This window comes from Vigna angularis, chromosome 6 (genome assembly GCF_016808095.1).
Source record: "Vigna angularis cultivar LongXiaoDou No.4 chromosome 6, ASM1680809v1, whole genome shotgun sequence".
Taxonomy (NCBI): Eukaryota; Viridiplantae; Streptophyta; class Magnoliopsida; order Fabales; family Fabaceae; genus Vigna; species Vigna angularis.
Window position 1 is genome coordinate 14,494,749 of NC_068975.1, and position 22,979 is coordinate 14,517,727.

A 22,979-nucleotide genomic window follows, 5' to 3' on the forward strand; every position below is an offset into this window, starting at 1 on the left:
CAGATTTTGTTAATTTTCACGCCCAAACGAACGAGCGTCTCCTCTGCTGACACCTGCACTCTCACTTCTGACTTCCGAAGCTTCTACGTGACACATGGCGCTCGTGCATGCAGTGCAAAGTGCGTTTTTAATACACTGGACGTGTGGCGTGGTGCATTTATGGAAGCAGCCAGGTGACTCAGCAGTGCAATAATAACAGATTTGACAGTATAATCATGGTTTAAATTTCCGAGATCTCACATATAGCCAGTCCCATTTAAGATTTCCAGTGTTAATGTTTATTTATATTTAATTTCAACTAAAAAAAGTTAGAGTTGTTAATTTGAGATAAAAATAATAAGACTTAGTTAAGTATAATTTCTTAATAAATTTGAATATTTTGAATTGAGTTTGTTATTTTATTTTACTGAATAATCACCTTTGATATTTTACTTAAGTTCATTCCAGTTTAATATCACTATTATTTTACTACTCTGTCATCCTTCTTTTTTTTGTGTTAAGAAATATAAAATATTGAATTAATATAAAAAATAGAAAGTATTAAAAATTACTTATCATTTAAATTAATCACTGTGTTTAATATAAATATAAAAAAAAACTCGTATTTCTTAATATATAAAACAAAAACAAATAATGAAAAAATTTAAACGACAAATATTTAATTGAAAAATTTAAAAATTTTAAATAGTGAATTGAAAATAAAATTTAATAAATATTTAATTGAAAATATCTAAATTTATCATAAACTTAAATTTTAGCTAAACCAAATAATAATTTCTTAAAAAATGAGATTCGAATAATTTTTATAATGGAAACCCTAGATTAAAAATTCTGAATGAAAAATATTGAACAATGTTGCTTCCTTCTTACGAATTAATTCAACTTATGTTATTGCTTGTTGAATTCAAAACCTAAAAGCACTCTTACCAATTTCTTTTATTTTAAATTCTTATTTCCCTTGATCTATCTAATTATAATGAATATTTTTCTTCTATTAAAAAAATTCTTATTTTCCCGAATTAACTGAAATGAAAATAATCCCTTTCCTATTAAAATTAAGTTTGTTTTAAATTCTCATTGTCCAGAATTTACTCAACTATAAATAGTATTTATTTTCTTGCTATTAATATTACACCATTTAAATCATTACTTTCTCAATCTTAAATAATCTGTTGGTACTACTAAAGTTGCATTTGCAAAAATTGTAAATTAGCCTTTCATCTCTTAAAAACAGTTTTCAATTTCTTAACATTTTAAAATTTAGATTTAATTACTCAATTAATTCTTATAGTTGTAAAAACTTCAGCTTTTAGCATTCATACTTAACAAAAATTGCAATAACACGATTTTAGTGCTTACGGTGGAGTGAAACAACACAATTTTAGTTCCTGCAAAGATTTGAGATTAATTACAATAATATTGTCAAAATCATTGGACAACATTGGTCGCCATTTGCATATCTAAACACTCACTTTGATATCTTGGAGTTAAGAGGCATCATGTTGGTTTGAAATAACAAGATTATTTTTGTAAACAGGAGTTGACGTGATAGAATTTGAAATAGACCATTGCCATTACTGACTTCTTTGGTAATAAGGTACAGATTGAGCTTCCATTGATATTGGATTACGTAGTTACCACATGAACTCCAACTCATACAATTACAATTTGTGGTACTGGTGGATCAGATAAAACCACAATGCACAGTGGTATAGTATTATTAAGCTTGTAAGTTAATAACATCACAGTTTATGGTCTATCTTTATCTATGCAGAACATATATATTATCCAAAACAAACTTGTCAGTAACTTTCAGTAAAGGTCCAAAATATAAACTCAACCGTAATACAAGATTATGGCCTAAATTGACCCCAATGAAAATTTGATGCGGTAGAAACTCTCAAATTGCAAACTTTTGGCAAAGAGCACTAAAAATAGACCTCCAAAAGAAGGCTACCACGGCTATGGGGTAGTTTGTGCTGTGGCAGAAGAGGCTCGTGAGTGCAATAAATTCAACCAAACCTGAATTTCAGCTAAGCACTAAAAGGATTTGAGAACTAAAGATTTTTCAAGACTTGCTTCAACATGGATGCAGAGAAGGCGAACATCAGTACCACTGAAAATGCCATTCTCAATCAAAGTTGTCAATTTTGATGGGAGTAATATCATCAGCAACATTGAAGTGTCCAACCAATCGTGCAAAGAAGACCATTTGTTGTTCAAGTGTAAACATAATGTTCTCAGCCTGCATCAAACCCGTTATTGGTTGTAATCACTGTTTCAGTTTAAAAGTTTACTTCAAGTGGTGCATACCTTTCGGAAACCATGTTGTTCTCCTTCATACTCAACAAGAGCAACTGGCACACCTTTTTCCTTTAGAGCCTGGTAAATTTTTCGAGCTTGTTCTGGTGGTACAACCTGCATTGTACACAATATATTTATTGGGTACACCAAAAGATATATATTTATCAGATTAAATTCTAACAAAGACATAGAAGATTTAAGAAAAGGCTGACAATTTCCATCCCAAAATCCTTTAAGCAATAAATATGTCAAAGAGAAAAATTTTAACTGCATTGCTACTAACCTTGTCCTCCAACCCCTGAAATAAAATTATGGGACAAGAAAATTTGTCAACATGATTGATTGGTGATCTTTCATAGCACCCTTTCTCACCTCCTACAATCAGTTAAGACAGATTGAGCATCAAATCGAATGAAAGAAACAAACCAAAGAAATTTTAAGTACATTAAATGGTTCATTGTTAACTTACCACCCAGTCTATCGATATAATGAGATTCAAATTTATGAGTTTCCGCTCTCAACAAGTTCACGTCAGCTACCTGTTTGAGACACCAGTTGACAAATAAATTCCATTGTTAAACTTTTATTCTTTGTTAAAGTTGTAACAACATCCACTACGTTACACTTCATTTTGATAAAAAGCTGGTTGAAAAAGGCACATGTTTAGTATCTTAGCTGTAAGCAATTAAAGCGATTATAAGAATTCAGAAGCAATCACTAAGAAGAATATTCTAGCTGAAAAACAAAATTGTTTTTGACATTCTATATATTATCTTTGTTAAAAGAGTGAAAGTAAATCACATGCTCCAACGCCAAATAGTATGAACTGAGGACAAATCAGAAATCCAATATATGGTAGAAACATAGAGCGGGTTAAAATATTTTAGGGCAAAATTGAATTATCAGAAGAAGTTTCACTCACACCATACAAAGAAGCACCGGCCTTAAAAGTTTCTTTAAAAGCAAGAGCTGCTAAGGTGGTATACCCACCAGCAGAGCCCCCTGTAATACAAAGCCGCTTCCCATCTACCTTTCCACTGTTAACCTACATAAGAGATCATATTGCACTACCAATCTTACAACAGATTCTTCAATTACAAATTAGGGAAAAAATTACAAAAATACCAAGTATGTAGCACAACTACAACAGTCATCGACATCAACTATTCCCCAACGTCCCAAAAGCCGTTCGCGAAAATCCCTGCCATAACCTTCCAAATAACATTCTAGTTAGACAAATTGACTTCCATCCTTTCAAAAAGTGAAATGACTAACATACACAACAGATGATACTGTTAGAATAATTACTAAGTCTACTTGTTAGTGTAGTCAGTAGGACTAAAATTGGAGGTAGTGTGTTGGGTTATCTCTAATCATTGTACCTAGCAGTCTAGGATAGTGACTTGACATTCTATCTCTCTATTGTATCAACTCTTTATCTATATAAATAACAGAAAATGAGAGGTGTCTTTCAAGCCCTCAAGAACATATTTTTATCTCAAGTGATACAAATTAAAATAGTGAATAATAAATAACCTTAAGCTCCAAGGATGGCCAAAAAAAACCAATAAACTTGAGTAGAAAGAATTACGAGTTCTAACTACAAAAACCAAAAATATCAGGAAGAATAGGTAATTAAGAAATCAGAATATAATTTTGTAGGCAAGGTGAGAAACAAACCAGTGCTTCCACCATAATTAACATCAACAAAAGCCCAACCCCTACTAGTCCAGTACTGAATGCTCAAATTTAAAATTCCACGCGCTTCAGCGGTTGGTCCTCCTGAAATATTCAAACACAATGTGCCTATAAAAGTGTGCTGTATGAAATCATTAGACTACGAACCCGTGAAACATGTCTTTAAGGCGATAGACATCACAATTTAGAGAAGGATTACATAATACGTTTTCAAAACATTTTGTGTTAGAGAAAAAGTTAACAAACCAGGCAATATAAAATTTAGACTTCGACATTCAGGAAAAGTTAGAGCAAAGAATGGTTTGGGCATATTACTGTGGACATCAATTTTTCATTAACATTTCTTGATGAACATAACTAAACCAAAGTCAGTATGTATTCAACAATGTAAAATCAAAACTAGTACTACAGTTCTAACATTTTAAAGGTTCTAACTAGTACCTAGAATTACAATCCATCCACAACCTCCATAATATACAGCGTATTAGCATACAGTTCTAACATTTTAAAGGTCATCCATTTTCAATTATCATAGATCATGAGATAACAAAATACATATGACTAACAGTTGCAGAGGCAAGACCCCACTCCACAGATGATAGTTAACCGAGTAAGAAGCCTCTCAATCTCCCTTACACACTCATACCAAGGCACACAAACAAGAAAGAGCAAATGAATCGAAATGTATTCACAGCAAAGATCAACGAATACAATGATGAGTTCGGGAGCCTAACCCCCCTCACAAGGTCCAAGACCTGTCTGTACAAAGAATGTAGTTAACTAACTAACAGAAAATACAAATGGGTCCTCTTATAAAGACACCCTTCCCGCCTTCTCCTAACTGCCTAAGCAGTTAAGTATTCCCTCTTACTTCCCTACTTTCTTCCTCCTTTCAATAAACTCTCCAGCTCCTAACATTACTCCCCCCTTGAAAATCAACCTTGTCCCCAAGGTTGAATTCAGGGAACTGCTCTTGTATGGTTATCCTATCTTCCCAGGTTGCACCATCAGTCCCTCCTTGCCATTTAAATCAGGACCTGCTCACGCCTGTCTTGTCTTCTCCCTGTTGGTGTATTCTTCTATCCAAAACTTTACTCGGCCAGCAGGATGGCCCCTCCATCTGCAGATCCGCAAGCAACTCCTTCTCCACCCTATTTGCTCCTATTTCCAGTTTGAGTTGGGACATGTGAAATACAGGGTGGATCCTCGCAGTATCTGGCAGTAACAGTCTGAATGCTACCTCACCCACTTGTTGGACCACTTTGAATGGCCCATAGCACCTTGCTGCCTATTTCGGGTGCATTCTTACTAGCATTGAGGATTGTCATGAGGCTGAATCTTCAAGTACACCCAATCATCCACTTTGATAGTTACGGGTTTTCTTTTGCGGTTTGTCTGCTTCACCATCATGTCTTGAGCTCGGGCCAAATGGAACTTGAGTTGTTGAAGAGCTTCATCTCTTGTCTGGAGCTCTTGAGCTACAACCTCTACTAAGGTTTCCCTGGAATAAACCTTACCAATGCTAGGGGTGCTCTCCCATAGACTATTTCAAATGGGGTACACTTTGCAGCCCCTAATAACTCGTGTTATACCAATACTCTACCCAGGGAAGGATCACACTTCAGCTCTTCGGTTGCTCCGAGCAGAAACACCTCAAATACCCCTCCAACACTTGATTCAGCACTTCTTTCTGGCCATTCGACTCTGGATGGTACACTGTACTCATCTGGAGGCTAGTTCCCTACAATTTAAACAACTCCATCCAAAACAAACTCAGAAATAAAGGATCCCTATCATAACTATGGACTTAGGCACACCATGTAGTTTCACCACTTCTTTCACAAACACTTCTGCCAACGTTCGCGCTGTATATGGATGCTTCAATGGAATGAAGTGTCCATACTTGCTTAGGCGATCCGCCACTACTAATATTGCATCAAACCTCCTTAGACTTTGGAAGCCTAACAATAAAATCCATACTGATATCTTCCTAAATTGCTTGAGGAATGGGTAGGGGTTGCAACAATCCTTGTGGGGATGCTGCTAAATACTTGTGCTGCTGGCACACTAATAACAGTTGAAAAACTGTTATTTTTATACTTAATTTTGACCTTAAAGACAACCTTTATGACTTAGAAATTAGCTTGGAATCATGTTTTTGATTAAGTTTTGGAAATAAGAGTGTTGGATAGGTTTTATGCTTGGTTTTCCTTGTTTTTGCAGGTTTTAAGATAAATTGAATGAAAGAAGTGAAGTACCTAGAAGTTGGACTCAGAAAAAGAAGGAAAAGTGCACAAAAGAAGAGCAGCAAGTACTGCTCAACGCCACCTTTACCGCTGAGCGGCACTCTGAAGTCCCGCAGTCAACGCTGAGGGACAAAACTGTAGTAGAGCGTCAAAATAGAAGAATCGCACTTACCGCTGAGCGGTAATTACCACCATTGAGCGTCATTTCATTGGACCTTGGGCCAATTTTCTGTAATTTTTAGGAAGCTATATAAGGTTTTAGCTGAATTAGGTTTATCATCTTTGGACAGAAATAGGCGAAATCACACTTTCTTCACCCCTTGGAGGAGGATTTTGGATGCTCAAGCTCTATTCTTCAACCTCTAGTGTTCTATCTTTCATTCTTTCATTGTTTTTCATCTAGTTTCGCCATGTCTATGGTCAACTAAATCTTCATTGTTGTTGGAGAACCGATGTAATCCTTTGAAACTCTCATGTATTGAATTGGTTCTTTAATCTATTTCTTTCTTTCATTAATTGTTAGGGTTTTTCTTCTATACTTTATGCATGCTTTGTTTAACTCATTCAATTGCATGATCATTGATGTTATTTGTATGGACACATAAGTAAATCTAGAACTGAAGAAATTCTCCCACGAGCAATATTGCCTAGACATAGGGATAGGAGGATTGGTTGCCTTTAAACTTCTGTGCGAATGTAATGCATGAATAATTGCTAGGGAGACAAGACATTGTAAACTAATGATTAGGAGTAGGCTTTCTTCACCGAGACATCGGGTTTAAAGTAAATTAGAAAGTGGCATTAACATTAATGAAGAAAGATGAATTCTTGAATACATGAGTGTGGATAGGATAAATCGAAAACCCAAACAACATAATCATTCAAATTATACATCAACCGTTTTTGCATCTTTCAAATCCATTGATCAAAACTTTGCATTCATGTTTATTTTTCCCAGTTCAACAACAATATTTTCGGTTACAAGTCTAAGATAATCAACAAATCACATAACTGTTTAGCCGTGAGTCTTTTGGAAAACGATATTTGGTCTTACCATTTTATTATTACTTGATACGATTCGGTACACTCCCGAGTGCCCTCTAGTGGGGGATGCATGAAATTCTGCCAGGATTTTTGGGATCCATGCAGATTTGGCAGACAACACCAGTCTCCCTTTATAGTGCAGCCTTCCATTCTCCAAGGTAAAAGTTGGATGCCTTTCTGGATCCTTAGTAATATCCTCCACAATTCTTCTAAGCTCTTCATCCCCTTCAACCTCATTTATGACTTCCTGAAAATCCCTCCAGTAAGGCCTGGCTACTTCCCTCAATTCTTTCTCCTCCTCCTCATCTTGGCCCTCGGATACTTCCTTCCCCTCCTCCACAGCTTCCATTCCCTTCCTGGACAAAGCATCTGCCACTTTGTGTGTAGACCCAGACCTGTACAAAATATCAAATTCATACCTAGGAGCTTGGCAATTCAATTTTGTTGATTTTGAGTTGTTATCCTCTGCTCCAACAAGTATCTCAGACTCTTTTGATCAGTGTGCACTACAAACTTCTGGCCTAGCAAGTAGGGGCGCCAATGTTGAATTGCCATCACTAGAGCCATGAGCTCCTTCTCATATATGGACTTTCCCAACGATCAGTCCAATAGTGCTTTACTGAAGAAGGCAATAGGCCGCCTATTATGAGTAAGCATTGCCCCAACTCCAACACCAGAGGCATCGCACTCCACATGGAAAGGTTGGGTGAAATTAGGCAGTGACAACATCGAGACTGTCGTCACTGCTTCCTTCAATCTATCCATCGCTTTCCTAGCCAACTCGGTCCATACAAAATTTCCCTTTTTTAACATATCCGTCAAAGGGCGCGCAATCTTGCCATAATCCCTCACAAACCTTTTGTAGTACCCAGTTAACCCTAAGAATCCCCTTAGGGCCTTGATAGTTATTGGTTCTTCCCATTCTAGGACCGCCTCCACCTTCTCCCTATCCATTTCCACCCCTTTCTCCATTATTACATGCCCAAACTTGATATGGGTCTTTCCAAACTCACATTTCTACCGGTTTGCTACCCACTGTTGCTGCAATAGCATGTCCAACACGCTTCCCACATGCTGCAAATGATCTCTCCAGGTGGGGCTGTAGATTAGGATGTCATCAAAAAACACCAGCACAAATTTCCTCAAGTATGGCCTGAACAGATCATTCATGGCACTCTGAAAGGTGGCAGGGGCATTGGTGAGGCCGAAGGGCATCACCAAGAATTCATAGTGCCCCAAATGTGTCCGAAACACAGTATGTTGGACATCCTCCTCCCCCATTCTTATTTGATGATATCTGCCTTGAGGTCCACTTTGGAGAAATAACGTGCCCCCCTTAACTCATCAAGTAGTTCCTCTATCACTAGAATGGGGAACTTATCCGGGACAGTGGCTCTATTGAGGGCTCTATAATCTATACAAAACGCCAACTCTCAACCTTCTTGACAAGTATAACTGGGCTGGAATAGGGGCTTGTACTGGGTCGGATGATCCCCATTTTCAGCATTTCCTCCACTTGCTTCTCTATTTACCCTTTCAGCAAAGGGGATATCTATATGGGCGGACATTTATAAGCCCAAGCCCCTCTTCCAAGGTTATCTTATACACCCTGTCACGATCTGGAGGTAACCCCTGAGGTTCCTGGAACACTTGCGGGTACTTCACCAACACCTCTTCCAGTTCTTCCTCCTGCTTTTCAGTCAACCTTGACTCCTCCGCCTCTTTCCCAGCTACCTCAACTGACCTCAAACTCCATACTAACGTCATTGCTTCCACCTCAGTGATCTTGAGCAATGCTTCTGGAGCAACTACTTCTCGAGCTAACGTTGGGTCCCCCCTGATAGTTATCTCTCTTCCTCCTTGCTTAAACCCCAAGGTCAACTTTCCCAATTGGTTACCACTTCTCCCAATTTGGCTAAGCAGTCTACCCCAAGGATCACATCTACACCTCCCAACTCGAAGACATAGAACTGCTCAGTGATCTCTGCTTCCCCCAACCTCAACATCACTCTTGTACAACAACCCAGTGTCTTCCTTCGTTGTCCGTCTCCCAAGCTAACATGATAAGTCTTGGTGTCGTCCACGGCCAACCCCATCTCCTCGACCACACTCCTAGATATGAAGTTGTGGCTCGCGCCACTGTCGATGAGGACCAACACCTCCTTCCCTCCTAGCTTCCCCTGTAGCTTCATTGTTTTGATTTGCATCAGCCCCCCTGCTGAAAAAGTTGACAGCCCCAGCTACTTCTGTGGGTCTGCTTCTGTAGCTTCATTGTTTTGATATGCCAGGCTTACTCTCTCGTTCTCCTCCACTCGTTGTAATTCAAAGAATCGCTCAGCCCGATTGATCCAATTCAATGGGTCTTTTCCTTCGATCACTGGTAACTCCACCCTCTTCCTCCAATTGAATTGCCCTTCCAGCAGCTTACCTTCTCTGCCCTAAATTTCGTCCTTGCGCCTTGCCCTCCCATTGGCGTTCACGGAGGCCACTCTGCCATCGGACTGTTCCTCTTGGTTGCGGTGTCGTCCTCCAGTATTTGCATCACTTCGTGAAGATCTTGGAGTATGCCTGCCGAGTCTTGTCGAAGTGTCGCTGTTTCCGCCTTCATTCCTTCAACTGCAACAATCTCCACCGCTTCCAGCTGGCCCTCTACCATATTGAGGCGTCCATCAAGTCTTCCCTCCATCACAAAGTCCTCTTAATTGGATCCGGAAGGTTGGACCACTTTGATAGGTACCCGAGTAAGAAGCCTCTCAATCTCCCTTACCCACTCACACCAAGGCACACAAACAAGAAAGAGCAAATGAATCGAATTGTATTCACAACAAAGATCAACGAATACAATAATGAATTCGGGAGCCTAACCCCCCTCACAAGGTCCAAGACCTGTCTGTACAAAGAATGTAGTTAACTAACTAACAGAAAATACGAATGGGTCCTCTTATAAAGACACCCTTCCCACCTTCTCCTAACTGCCTAAGCAGTCAGGTATTCCCTCTTACTTCCCTACTTTCTTCCTCCTTTCATAGACTCTCCAACTCCTAACAACAGAGCTTCAAATAAGTTAGATTATGAAATAGAATGTGATCAGTCCGTATAGTATACAACATCAAGATTTACCATGGCTCTTCAATAATAATGGAGGCTTTTCTTCTGCACTAGCTTGGAAATCAGGATTACATGGTTTGTAAAAGTATGCATAAGCATTTTGACCAGGAACTTCAGTTGGGAATTCAATCAACTCAGGTTTACTAAAGTAAGAAGTATACTTCAAACTATCAGGGGAGGAGGACCAAATAATGTTGAAGTCAACTGCTTTAGATTTATCATTATCTAAAGTCACCTGAAAAGTAAGACAGCTATCAAGCGATGCATGGAAATAACTAAAGAGAAAAATAGAGGGAAGAAGGAAGCACCTTGGCCACTGATGATGAAGAAACAGCAGACGCTCCCTCCACATAGAGGCAATCATTACCAGAAGTCTGCAATGGTGTGATTGCACAATAAGACTGATAATGCATTTCAAGAATTGATTTAGACCATAAAAACAAAAACAAGGAAACAATTTTAGAAATTACAATGTTATCTATATCTGTGAAAGGGATATCCAGCAGAGTTAGCTTTGAGTCTGGCTCATCATCAATAATTCCAAGATATGACTTCCCCTGCTGTCTGCAAACAACCAAAACCTTGATTGAATGCACTAGACTGGAGCCGAGAGCACAAGAAATTTTCAGGTAGCAGACACAGAATTACCTGTAAGTGCAAGCAATTAAGTTTTTTTGTATATGACCTTGAAGAAATTCATAAGAATTCATGCCAAAAATCCACAGCGGCCTTGCAAACTCAGCCTCCAAAGAATAAACTGGCAAGACCTTGTTCTCAGACTCAATCTGTAATCAGTTACAAAAAGAAAAAGAAAAACAATCAATTAAATACTTAGATCATATTGCATGTCCAGCTAAAATATGTGTTCAAGGATGAACAGGTTGTTGAACAAGGGAATCTGTTAGGTTTCCAATTAGGAAACCTAAGGAAGAATCTCACTAACACTCAACTGAACACTGAATTAACCTCCACACTTAGTATTCACAGTAAGAAAGTCATATACAGAGTAGTTATGGGAGCCTAACCTCCCCCACAAGAATAACGTTTCCTGTTCAAAGAATGCAAGTAATCAAAAGTCCCCTTCAACATATAATTACTTCCTATATATACAAGTTTATCCCGCGCCTTTTCTAACTGTTAAGACAGTTAGAGTAACTAACTCTACTAACTCTTCCTTCTCCTCTCATAGACTCTGAGCCTCCTATCATTACCCCCTCCCTCTTCAACAATCTTGGCCCCAAGATTGAGCTCCGGATATTGGTCTTGGATGACCAATCTGTCTTCCCATGTAGCACCCTCTCTCCCACCTTCTTGCCATTCGACCAGGACCTAGTGTACTACATCTTCTCCTTGCTGTAGTTGCCTTTCTTCTATAATCCGAATTGGCCAAAAGGTTGGCCCCTCTGCCTGGAGTTCTACAGGTAATTCCTTCTCTGCCCATCTGTCACCCACTGCTTGTTTTAGTTGAGACACATGAAATACTGGATGTATACGAGCTGAATCTGGTAGTTTGAGTTTATAGGCCACTTTTCCCACCCTCTGCAACACTTGATACAGTCCAAAATATCTGGCCGAAAGCTTGGGATGTATTCTACTTGTCATGGAGGTCTGACGATGAGGTCTAATTTTTAAATAGACCATATCACCTTCCCTAAAGCTAATCTCCTTCCTCTTCTTGTTGGCCTGGTGCGCCATTCGATCTTGGGCCCTACTCAAATGGAATTTTAATTGTGTAAGTGCCTCGTCACGCGTCATCAAGTCTTGTGCCACCCCTTCCACAGCCGTTTCTCCAGGAATAAATCTGCTAAATGATGGAGGGGGCCTACCATACACCGTTTCAAACGGTGTGCAGCATGCTGATACCTGGTAACTGGTGTTATACCAGTATTCTGCCCAAGACAACATTTCATACCACCCCTTTGGCTGTTCCGAATAGAAACAACGCAGATATCCCTCAACAATCCTATTCACCACCTCCGTCTGCCCATCCGTTTCGGGGTGGTATGCAATGCTCATTTTGAGCTGCGTTCCTTGCAACTTAAACAACTCCTTCCAAAATATGCCTAAGAAGATGGGGTCTCTATCACTCACAATCGACACGGGAATCCCATGCAATCTTACGACTTCCCTTGCGAATATTTCCGCTACTGTCTTGGCCGAGTAAGGGTGTCTCAAAGCAATGAAATGGCCATATTTGCTCAGTCTGTCTACGACCACAAGAACTGCATCATGGCCGTGTGATTTTGGCAGTTTTACTATGAAATCCATGCTCACCTCTTCCCATACCACCTGTGGAATTGGTAAGGGTTGTAGCAGCCCTTGAGGAGAAGCAGCCAAGTATTTATGCTGCTGACACACCTCACACCTAGCAACGTACTCAGTAACCATCTTCTTCATACCCACCCAATATAGAGACTGGGCGATTCTTCTATAAGTGCGGTAAATTCCAGAGTGGCCCCCTGTTTTAGTTACGTGGAATTCAGCTAGCGGCTTAGGGATCCATGCTGAACTCGCCGATATTACCATTCGACCCTTGTAGTGCAACCTATCATTCTTCATTGTATAAGCCAGATGACTCTCGGGGTTCTTCTTAATCTCATCAATCAGCCTCTTCAATACTTCATCCTCCTCCACTTCCTTCAAAACTTCATTAAAATCTGGCCAGAATGGCCTGGATAGCAAGTGCAGCTCCCCTTCCTCCGTATTACCCTCTTCTCTCCTAGATAGAGCATCTACCGCTCTGTTTGTGCTTCCCTTCTTGTAGATTATTTCGAAATCATACCCCATCAATTTAGCCAACCAATTCTGTTGGTTTTGGGTGACTATCCGCTGCTCTAGGAAGTATTTCAGACTTCGCTGATCCGTATGAACAATAAACCTTCTCCCAACTAAGTAGGGACGCCAATGCTGAATGGCCATGACTAAAGCCATCAATTCTTTTTCATAAATTGATTTGCTCAGTGATCCTGCAGATAATGATTTGTTGTAGAAAGCAATGGGTCTGCCCTCCTGGGTTAACACCGCTCCTACGCCCCCACCTGAGGCGTCACATTCTATGTGGAAAGCTTGCTGGAAATCGGGCAATGCCAACACGGGAGCCGTGGTCAAAGCTGCTTTTAACTTGGCCATGGCTGTGCTTGCTGCTTCTGACCAAGCAAACTGACCCTTCTTCAATAAATCGGTCAGTGGTTTCGCTATCCTTCCATACCCCGACACAAAACGCCGGTAGTATCCTGTGAGACCCAGGAACCCACGCAACTCCTTCAAACTCCTCGGCTCGCCCCACTCTAACACTGCTTTCACCTTATCCACATCCATTTCGACCCCCATTGCAGAAATTTGGTGGCCCAGATAGCGATTTCGACCCCCATTGCAGAAATTTGGTGGCCCAGATAGCGAATTCGTTGCTTCCGGAATTCACACTTCTTACTGTTTGCTACCCACCGTTGTTGTTCCAATATTCTCAGCACCAACCCCAGCTGCTCTAAATGGTCTCTCCATGTGGGGCTGTACACCAGTATATCATCAAAAAAAACTAACACGAATTTTTTGAGATAGTTTTGGAACAGCTTGTTCATCGCTCCTTGAAAGGTGGCTGGCGCATTCATTAGTCCGAAGGGCATCACCAAGAATTCAAAATGTCCCTGGTGAGTGCGGAAGGCAGTCTTGGGTACATCGTCTTCATTCATTGTAATCTGATGGTACCCCGCTTTGAGATCAATTTTGGAGAAGTACTTCGCCCCCTTCAGCTCGTCCAACAGCTCTTCTATGACTGGGATGGGAAATTTATCAGGGACAGTGGCCCTGTTTAAGGCTCGGTAGTCTACACAGAAACGCCAACTACCGTCCTTCTTCACCAATATTATGGGGCTGGAAAATGGGCTAGAACTGGGTCGGATGAGCCCCGCTTTTGTCATATCTGTCACTTGCTTTTCCATCTCACTTTTCATGAAGTGTGGATACCTATAGGGGCGGACATTTATAGGATCCACTCCCTCCTTAAGTGTAATATTGTGCTCTTTGTCACGTGATGGGGGTAACCCTTTTGTTTCTTGGAAAACGCCATAGTGCGCCTGTAACAGCACTTCCAACTCTGCTTTCTGATCTCCCGTCAAATCACCGCTCCACCCGTCACCTCTCTCCTGCTCCACCACATTCAGACTCCACACTAATGCCCATGACTCAGCATCCACTATCTTGGACAATGTTCTAGGCTCTACTAGCTGTCGCGCCAATGTTGGGTCACCTCGTATCTTAATCTTCCTGCCTTCCACGTTGTAGATCATGGTCATCTCTCCCCAATTAACTCTCACTTCTCCCAAATTTCCCAGCCATGCAACACCAAAAATGACGTCCACTTCTCCTAGTTCAAAGACAAAGAACTCCTCCTCGACTGTGGCGTCTCCCAATTCCACTCTTATTTTCTCGCAACGACCACGCGTCACCCTCCTATGTCCATCCCCTAAACTAACCGAATATGGCCGCGTGTCAATCATAGGCAGTTCTAACTCCTCCACCAACTTCCGGCTAATGTAATTGTGGCTTGCGCCACTATCTATGAGTACCACTACTTCCCTCTCTCCAATTCGTCCTCTCAACTTCAGGGTCTTGGGTGTTGTTAATCCTTCAACAAAGCAGGCGGATAACTCCATGGGTTTCTCTTCTAGGCTTCCCACTTCTTCGCATTCATCTTCCTCCTCATCCTCGGCTAATAGCAACACGCGCAGGCTCTTCTTAGTACACCTATGGCCTGGTGCAAACGGTCCTCCACAACGGAAGCACCGACCTTCCTCCTTTCTTTTGAGAAATTCTGGATATGGTAGATTTCTCACCATCCTCCCTCTGTTTTCGTTCCCGGCGAGTGCACCCACTCTCGCATTTGCATGCGTTGTCACCCCATCTCTTCTCCCCGATCCTGTACTCTCCGTTCTCGTCGTGTGTGGAGTCGCGTTTCGATTGGGTTCCGATCGCAGCACACTCCCCGTTGAACGTGTTCCCAGCAGGTTAACTTTGACCCCATTCCCGTATCCTCCCTGTGCTTGCATGATAGCCCCCTCGACATCCCGAGCAATCTGCATCGCCTCCATCAATTCCGATGGATTTTGAATTCGCACCTGGACCTTTACATCGTCACGCAATCCCGCCAGAAAATAACCCAGTACTTGCTCATCAAGTATGCCCCTCGTCTGCCCCATCAACACCTCAAAATCACGAACGAACTCCTCCACCGTACCCGTCTGGCGTAAAGTCGCCAACCTCTCGAACACCGTTCCCCTAAATACTCCTCCAACACGGTTGATCATGGCTGCCTTTAGTCCTTCCCACGATCGATTTCTCGCTTTTTCCTTCCAAAAGGTGAACCAATACGCCGAACTCCCCTCCATACTGACGTACGCAATTTCGACTTTCTCCTCGTCGTTGGACACCTTCTGTATATTGAAAAATCTCTCGGCTCTATTGAGCCAACTCAGTGGTTTTGCCCCATCAAAAGAGGGCAATTCCACCCTTCTTCTCCACGGTTTCTGTTCATCACTCCTATCGTTGGTTCCTCCGTCTCCGATCTCCCTCCCGACTCTTTGTCGGTTGTCATTTACGGAACTATCATCGGAACTGCCTTCTTCCTGAACGACTTGCTTCCCCAACATCTTCATGATTTGTTGTAAGTCCCGCCGTACCGCCACTGATTTCGCCTTCATCCCTTCCATCATTATCTCAATCGCTTCCAATCTCGCCTCCGTTGCACTCTCCATTTCTCGAATCCGGCAGGTCGGACCAAATTGTTAGGTTTCCAATTAGGAAACCTAAGGAAGAATCTCACTAACACTCAACTGAACACTGAATTAACCTCCACACTTAGTATTCACAGTAAGAAAGTCATATACAGAGTAGTTATGGGAGCCTAACCTCCCCCACAGGAATAACGTTTCCTGTTCAAAGAATGCAAGTAATCAAAAGTCCCCTTCAACATATAACTACTTCCTATATATACAAGTTTATCCCAGGCCTTTTCTAATTGTTAAGACAGTTAGAGTAACTAACTCTACTAACTCTACTAACTCTTCCTTCTCCTCTCATAGACTCTCAGCCTCCTATCAGAATCCAAGACAAACCAAAGGAACAGATTATCATATAAAAAGTAAAATTTTAAAAAGCAAGCATTTGTATTCTATTGTTACAAGCATAATATAGATATTTAACCTCAGTGACGGGATAATGCCCAAAAAAAGACAACTATAACACCTCTACTGTTTTTCAAAACATTGTTTTACGTATATGTTGGGGCAGAAAGATATTCAAAGCCTGACTATTTTCAGGAAAAAAAATCATGAAATTCATATGCTAGCTTTGTGTAAAATATGATTACTATCCATTATAGGATTCTCTTAGACATCATCCTCAAAGTCGTCAAAATGATAAATCGCAAAGAAACTCTGCTTTGTGAAAAACGGCAAAGTCAAATAGGTCGTGGGAAATTTACCCAGTGAGGAACCTTGATAGACCCTGGTTAGTTTTTAGTTTACAAGAGGAGGGAGAGAACTAGATGACTTAACTGTCTTTACGGTTAAGTGGTTGTTAGTAAGTGGGTGGGAAGAGCTGGTGTTATAAATACCTCTATTAGAAAAGGGTAGAGGACTTTTGGTGATTGTAAGATACATAACAGGTTCTAGGAACTCTGTTGAGAGAGGTTATGCTCTCGTGACATTCATTGTACATTGAGATTACTTGTGAATAACAGCCTTCTTTCATTCTTTCTGGTGTTCTGTGTGAGAGTGCATTGTGGTTCGGTTTCCTAATTAGAAACGTAACATTTTGGTCCGACCTGCCAGATCTGAGACGAGGTGCGAGAAAATTAACATGGAGGGAAGGGTTGACGGAAGATTCGATGTGATGGAGGGACGGTTGGAGACAGTAGAACTTGCAGTTGACGGGATTAAGGCGGAGACGGGAGCGCTACGCCAAGATACGGTTGCGATTCGTCAGAATTGAAGGAAATCATGAGGATGTTGGGAGGACGACAGCACCAGACGGAGGATAGTCAGTCTTCGGTCAATGCAAATGTACAGCAAGACGAGAACGAGGGGGGAGGAAGAATCGGGAAACACGAGCACCCTCCGAATTGGAGGAAGAGGGTCGAATTACCCACCCACATTTGAAGGCCCGGATCCACTCAATTGGATCAACCGAGCAGATCGTTTCTTTGACCTACAAGGGGTAGAGGAAGATGATGAGAAATTGCAGCTGGCATACATAAGTATGGAGGGCAGTGTTGGGTATTGGTTCCACTTCTGGAAGGAGAAGGCCAAGAACTGGTCTGGGCGGGGCTGAAGGAAGCATTGGTAGCGCGATTTGGGGAAAGAAGCAGGGGAACCATTTTTGAAAGGTTGACCACCATCAAGCAGACCGGGACGGTGGACGAATTTATCAAAGAATTCGAAATCTTGGTAGGACAAACGTCGAAGCTACCAGAGGAGATTCTGCTGGGTATTTCATGGGTGGTTTACAGGAATCGATACGTAGCCAGTGCGATTACTAGACCCTTAGGAGTTGATGGTCGCAATACGTATCGCACGCGATGGGGAAGCCTTGCATGGGGGTACGAAAACAAAAGGAATGGGGAGAGGCATGTCGAACTGGACTAGGCCGATCGGGACGGTGTCGCGAGTTGAAACCGTCCGTCAAAACTCGGGCCGAACGGGTCCAGCAGAGAGTGGAGGGTCAGTGAGTAGAGAAGTAACCCAGGCGAGTGTAGCGGCATCGAACAACGTCGAAAACAGAGGCCGAAACTTCCGCAACTTACCTTACGCGGAGTACGTGAAACGCAAGGAAGAGGGCAAGTGTTTTAGGTGTGGGGGGCCTTTCCGACCTGGACATCAATGCCCAGAAAGGAGCTTGAGAATGTTGATCTTGGTGGAGGACGAAGAGGAGAACGAAACCGCTAGTGAGTCGGAAGTGACTCAGTTGCAAATGGAACTCTCGGCATGTTCTACTGAGGGCCTAACGCACGCCAAGACGATGAAGATCTAGGGAGAGATCAAGGGGAGAAGGGTGATAGTATTGGTTGATAGCGGAGCTAGTCACAACTTCATTAATAGAGGAGGAACTGGGATTGACTACAACGGACACTAAGCCGTACATGGTTAGTCTGGGGGATGGGTGGAAGAAGGAGACCCGAGGTTGCTGTGAAGGGGTGCAAATTCGTATAGGGGACGTGGAGGTCACAACGAGAGTACACTTGTTTGACTTGGGAGGTGTGGATGTGATTATGGGGGTAGAATGGCTAGCTACGCTTGGGAAGGTGACTCTGGATTGGAGCAACCTAACGATGACCTTCAACCAAGAGGGTAAGGAGGTGACTATCAAGGGGGATCCTAAACTAGCCAGAAGCTTGGTGACTTCGGAGGCGCTATTAAAAATATAGGAGGCAGAGGCATGGATGTTAGTCTGGGAATTGGGCGAGATGGAGAAGGGGGATGGGGAAATTGACGAACAGGGAATAACAGAGGACCAGAGAAGGGAGATGGATGAACTGTTGAATCAACATGCAAGGGTGTTTCAAGAATTTAATGGGTTGCCACCCGAAAGACGTATGGCACATCAGATACCCCTAAAGGAGGGAGTAGACCCGATAAATGTAAGACCCTATAGATACCCACATATCCTAAAGAATGAGATAGAAAAACAGGTGCCTGATATGCTACAAACTGGGGTAATTCGGCCAAGTACCAGCCCATATTCCAGTCCTGTCATACTGGTGAAGAAGAAGGACAGCTCTTGGAGATTTTGTATGGACTACAGAGCCTTGAATCTCGCCACGATCCCCGACAAGTTTCACATCCCAGTTATAGAAGAGTTGTTGGACGAGTTGAGAGGAGCGTAGTACTTCTCTAAGGTGGACCTGAAATATGGATATCACCAGATACGCATGGGGGAGAAAGATATACCGAAGACAGCCTTTAGAACACATTTGGGGCATTATGAATTTGTGGTAATGCCATTTGGCTTGCCAATGCCCCATCGACTTTTCAAAGCACCATGAACGAGTTACTGCAACCTTACATAAGGAGATTTGTCTTAGTCTTCTTCGACGATATTCTGGTCTATAGTCAAACATGGGCTGAGCATATGAAACATGTAGGGATGGTGCTGGGGAGGTTGGAGGAGAATTGCTGGGTCGCCAATCAGAAGAAGAGTGAATTTGGAAGAGTCCAGATTTGATACTTAGGCCACTTGATCTCAGAGAAGGGGGTAGAGATGGATCCAGGCAAAGTTAAAGCAGTGGTAGAGTGGGAAAGGCCGAGGAATGTGAAGGCATTGAGGGGGTTCCTGGGATTGACGGGATATTACCGTCGATTTGTCAAAGACTATCGCAAGGTGGCTAAACCCTTGACCGAATTATTGAAGAAAGGGGAGAGTACAAGTGGAATGAGAGGGCGGAAGAGCCGATGAGACGATTGAAGGAGGTAGTGACCACAGCACTCGTACTGATATTACCCGATTTTCAGAAGCCATTCCACATAGAATGTGATGCCTCGGGAGGAGGAGTCGAGCAGTCTTGACACAGGACAGGAGGCCTATAGCGTATTTTAGCAAAGCTTTATCTACTGGATCATTAAACAAATCGATCTACGAGAAAGAGCTTATGGCACTGGTGATGGCCACACAACATTGGCGACCTTACTTGTTGGGACAGCGGTTTGTAGTGTACACCGACCAAAAGAGCTTGCGGCATTTGTTGGAGCAGAGAATCACGACCCAAAACCAGCAAAATTGGCTGGCCAAACTACTTGGGTATGATTTCGAAATAGTTTATAAAGCCGGCAAGACTAACAGAGCAGCAGATGCCCTGTCCAGGAGAATGGAGGAATCAGAGGAAAGGGAAAAAGAACTGAAGGTGCTGTCCAAACCCTATTGGCAGAGTTTTGAAGAGGTGATGAAGGAGGTAGAGGAGGATGCTTATCTGAGGAAGATAATGGAAGACATCAAGAAAGACCTAGACTCACCCTTCTTTCACGCTAGAAAATGAGAGGTTGCATTACAAAGGAAGGTTGGTGGTGTCAGCTCAGTCAACGTGGATTCCAAAACTACTAGACGAGTTCCACCTAACCCAGACTGGGGGACATTCAGGGATATACAGAACCTATAGGAGGGTGGCCCAGTCACTTTACTGGGTGGGAATGAAAAAAACAGTGCAGATTATGTGGCGGGTTGCGTAGTGTGTCAGCAGCATAAGTATCTCACGTCTTCCCCTCAGGGTCTGTTGTAGCCACTACCCATTCCAAATGTTGTGTGGGAAGAAATCAGTATGGATTTCATAGTTAAACTACCAAAGTCGAATGGGTATGATGCAGTAATGGTAGTAGTAGATCGCTTAAGCAAATATGGCCATATCGTGCCACTCAAACACCCATATTCGGCATGTACCATAGCTAATGTGTTCATAAGGGAAGTGGTCCGATTACATGGAATACCAGCTTCGGTGGTAAGTGACCGTGACCCTTTGTTCATGAGTATTTTCTGGACAGAATTATTCAAGAGACAAGGAACTCAACTGCAAATGAGCACGGCTTACCATCCAGAAACAGATGGACAGACAGAAGTATTAAATAGAGTTCTGGAAGGATATTTACGTTGCTTTTGTTCGGAACAACCGAAGGGGTGGAGTGGGATTTTACCCTGGGTGGAATACTAGTATAACACCAGTTTCCAAGGAGCTGCGAAATGTACTCCTTTCGAGGTGGTTTATGGCCGACAGCCCCCATCATTACACAGGTTTATCCCAGGGGAAACGGCTGTGGAAGCAGTTGCTCAAGAATTATAGACACGAGACAAAGCTTTGCAACAATTGAAGTTTCATTTAGTACGGGCACAAGAACTCATGGTCAGACAAGCCAATAAGAAGAGGGAAGCAGATATTGAAGAGGGAGATTGGGTATATCTCAAGATTAGGCCACATAGACAAACATAGATGCCATCTAAACTGCACGCTAAGCTGGTGGCCCGATATTTTGGGTCGTATCAGGTTGAACAAAAGGTGGGGAAAGTGGCTTATAAACTCCAGCTACCAACATCAACTCGTATTCACCCGGTTTTCCATGCTTCCCAGTTGAAGAAGGTTGTGGGAGAAAGGACTGTGGAGAAGGAGCTGCCTGAATATCTGCAGGGGGAAGGGCCATCTTATTGGCCTACTAAGGTTCTTGACCGAAGGCAAATAAAAAGGGGAGACGAGGAAGTTCCACAAGTGCTGGTTGAGTGGCAAGAAGGAGGCCGTGATGGAGCAACATGGGAGGATGTCATTACCATACGTGATCAATACCCAAAATTCAACCTTGAGGAGAAGGTTGAACATGGGGCGGTGGGTAATGATAGACCCTGGTTAGTTTACAAGAGGAGGGAGAGAACTAGATGACTTAATTGTCTTTATGGTTAAGTGGTTGTTAGTAAGTGGGCGGGAAGAGCTGGTATTATAAATACCTCTATTAGAAAAGGGTAGAGGACTTTTGGTGATTGTAAGATACATAATAGGTTCTAGGAACTCTGTTGAGAGAGGTTATGCTCTCGTGACATTCATTGTACATTGAGATTACTTGTGAATAACAGCATTCTTTCATTCTTTCTGGTGTTCTGTGTGTGTGAGAGTGCATTGTGGTTGGGTTTCCTAATTAGAAACGTAACAAACCTACATTACAAAAACATAAACTTGTTCAATGAACTTTACGAGTAACATAACAATTTGTATCCATCAAGCCACCAAAAAATATATATCTCGACCTTCCATATAAAATTATCCAGAGTATAATGTGTATTTATCAGTGTACAAATTAGAGAACCAAAAGTAAATAAAAACCCACTATATACACAAATGCTTTTGCGAGAAATAAAAGTTACAGAATTACCCATTTATGGAGATTCCAAAAACCATTTTCCCTATCCGTGATGAAAAACAGCTCCCCTGTTCAATTAAAAATAAAATAAATCACAATGCGCAGATAGATCATAACAAAGGTTTCCATTCAAATCAATTGGTAAGCTCTGAATTAATAACATTCAATGACAAAAGAACCCATAAATAAATTATTTGATAAACAAAAACTAAAAATAACATTTTTATTTACCATCAGAAGACCACTTGGGCTCAGTTGGGGACTCCACCAGTGCAGGATCATTCCCCGCAACAGACACCTGCTTGTAGATCTCTCTGCATGGAACCATAAGATGATTAAGCTTCAAGTTGAAACATGGTATATAATAAGAAAACAACCACTCCAACTATAACATGGAACTAGGAAAATAGATCCAGAAGAAGAGTCGGAAATGGATGGAAACAGGAAAAATCTTCTGGAAGAAACAAAATCTATGAATCATCATATCCGAAAAAAATTGCATGAAAATTATGAAGAGTATCAATTTTATCAATAAGTGATAAATTAGCACTGTGTGATTCAAAAAAGAACTGAATATCTGCAAAAAATATAAGTTGTTCATATTACAAGAAACTGTATCTGATGGACTTCTTTAATCAAGAAGTCAAGAAAATGAGTAAAAACACACACCAGACAAACTCAACACAGTGAATAACCT

The 22,979-nt window shown here is 41.8% G+C and overlaps 1 protein-coding gene across 1 annotated transcript in view; it reads right to left on the reverse strand.

The window, feature by feature from the left end:
• Nucleotides 1–1,684: 1,684 nt before the first annotated feature.
• LOC108347796 (dipeptidyl-peptidase 5) overlaps nt 1,685–22,979 on the reverse strand; it is a 31,333-nt gene continuing 10,038 nt past the window's right edge. The window contains exons 6-18 of the mRNA XM_017587212.1: nt 22,514–22,596; nt 22,295–22,350; nt 11,049–11,185; nt 10,871–10,964; nt 10,709–10,774; nt 10,413–10,635; nt 3,985–4,086; nt 3,430–3,515; nt 3,227–3,349; nt 2,774–2,843; nt 2,588–2,679; nt 2,314–2,418; nt 1,685–2,245 (exon numbers count right to left, since the gene is read on the reverse strand). Coding sequence (XP_017442701.1) covers nt 2,132–2,245; nt 2,314–2,418; nt 2,588–2,679; nt 2,774–2,843; nt 3,227–3,349; nt 3,430–3,515; nt 3,985–4,086; nt 10,413–10,635; nt 10,709–10,774; nt 10,871–10,964; nt 11,049–11,185; nt 22,295–22,350; nt 22,514–22,596 — 1,351 coding nt within the window. The 3' untranslated portion in view covers nt 1,685–2,131. The remainder of the gene's footprint in view (nt 2,246–2,313; nt 2,419–2,587; nt 2,680–2,773; nt 2,844–3,226; nt 3,350–3,429; nt 3,516–3,984; nt 4,087–10,412; nt 10,636–10,708; nt 10,775–10,870; nt 10,965–11,048; nt 11,186–22,294; nt 22,351–22,513; nt 22,597–22,979) is intronic.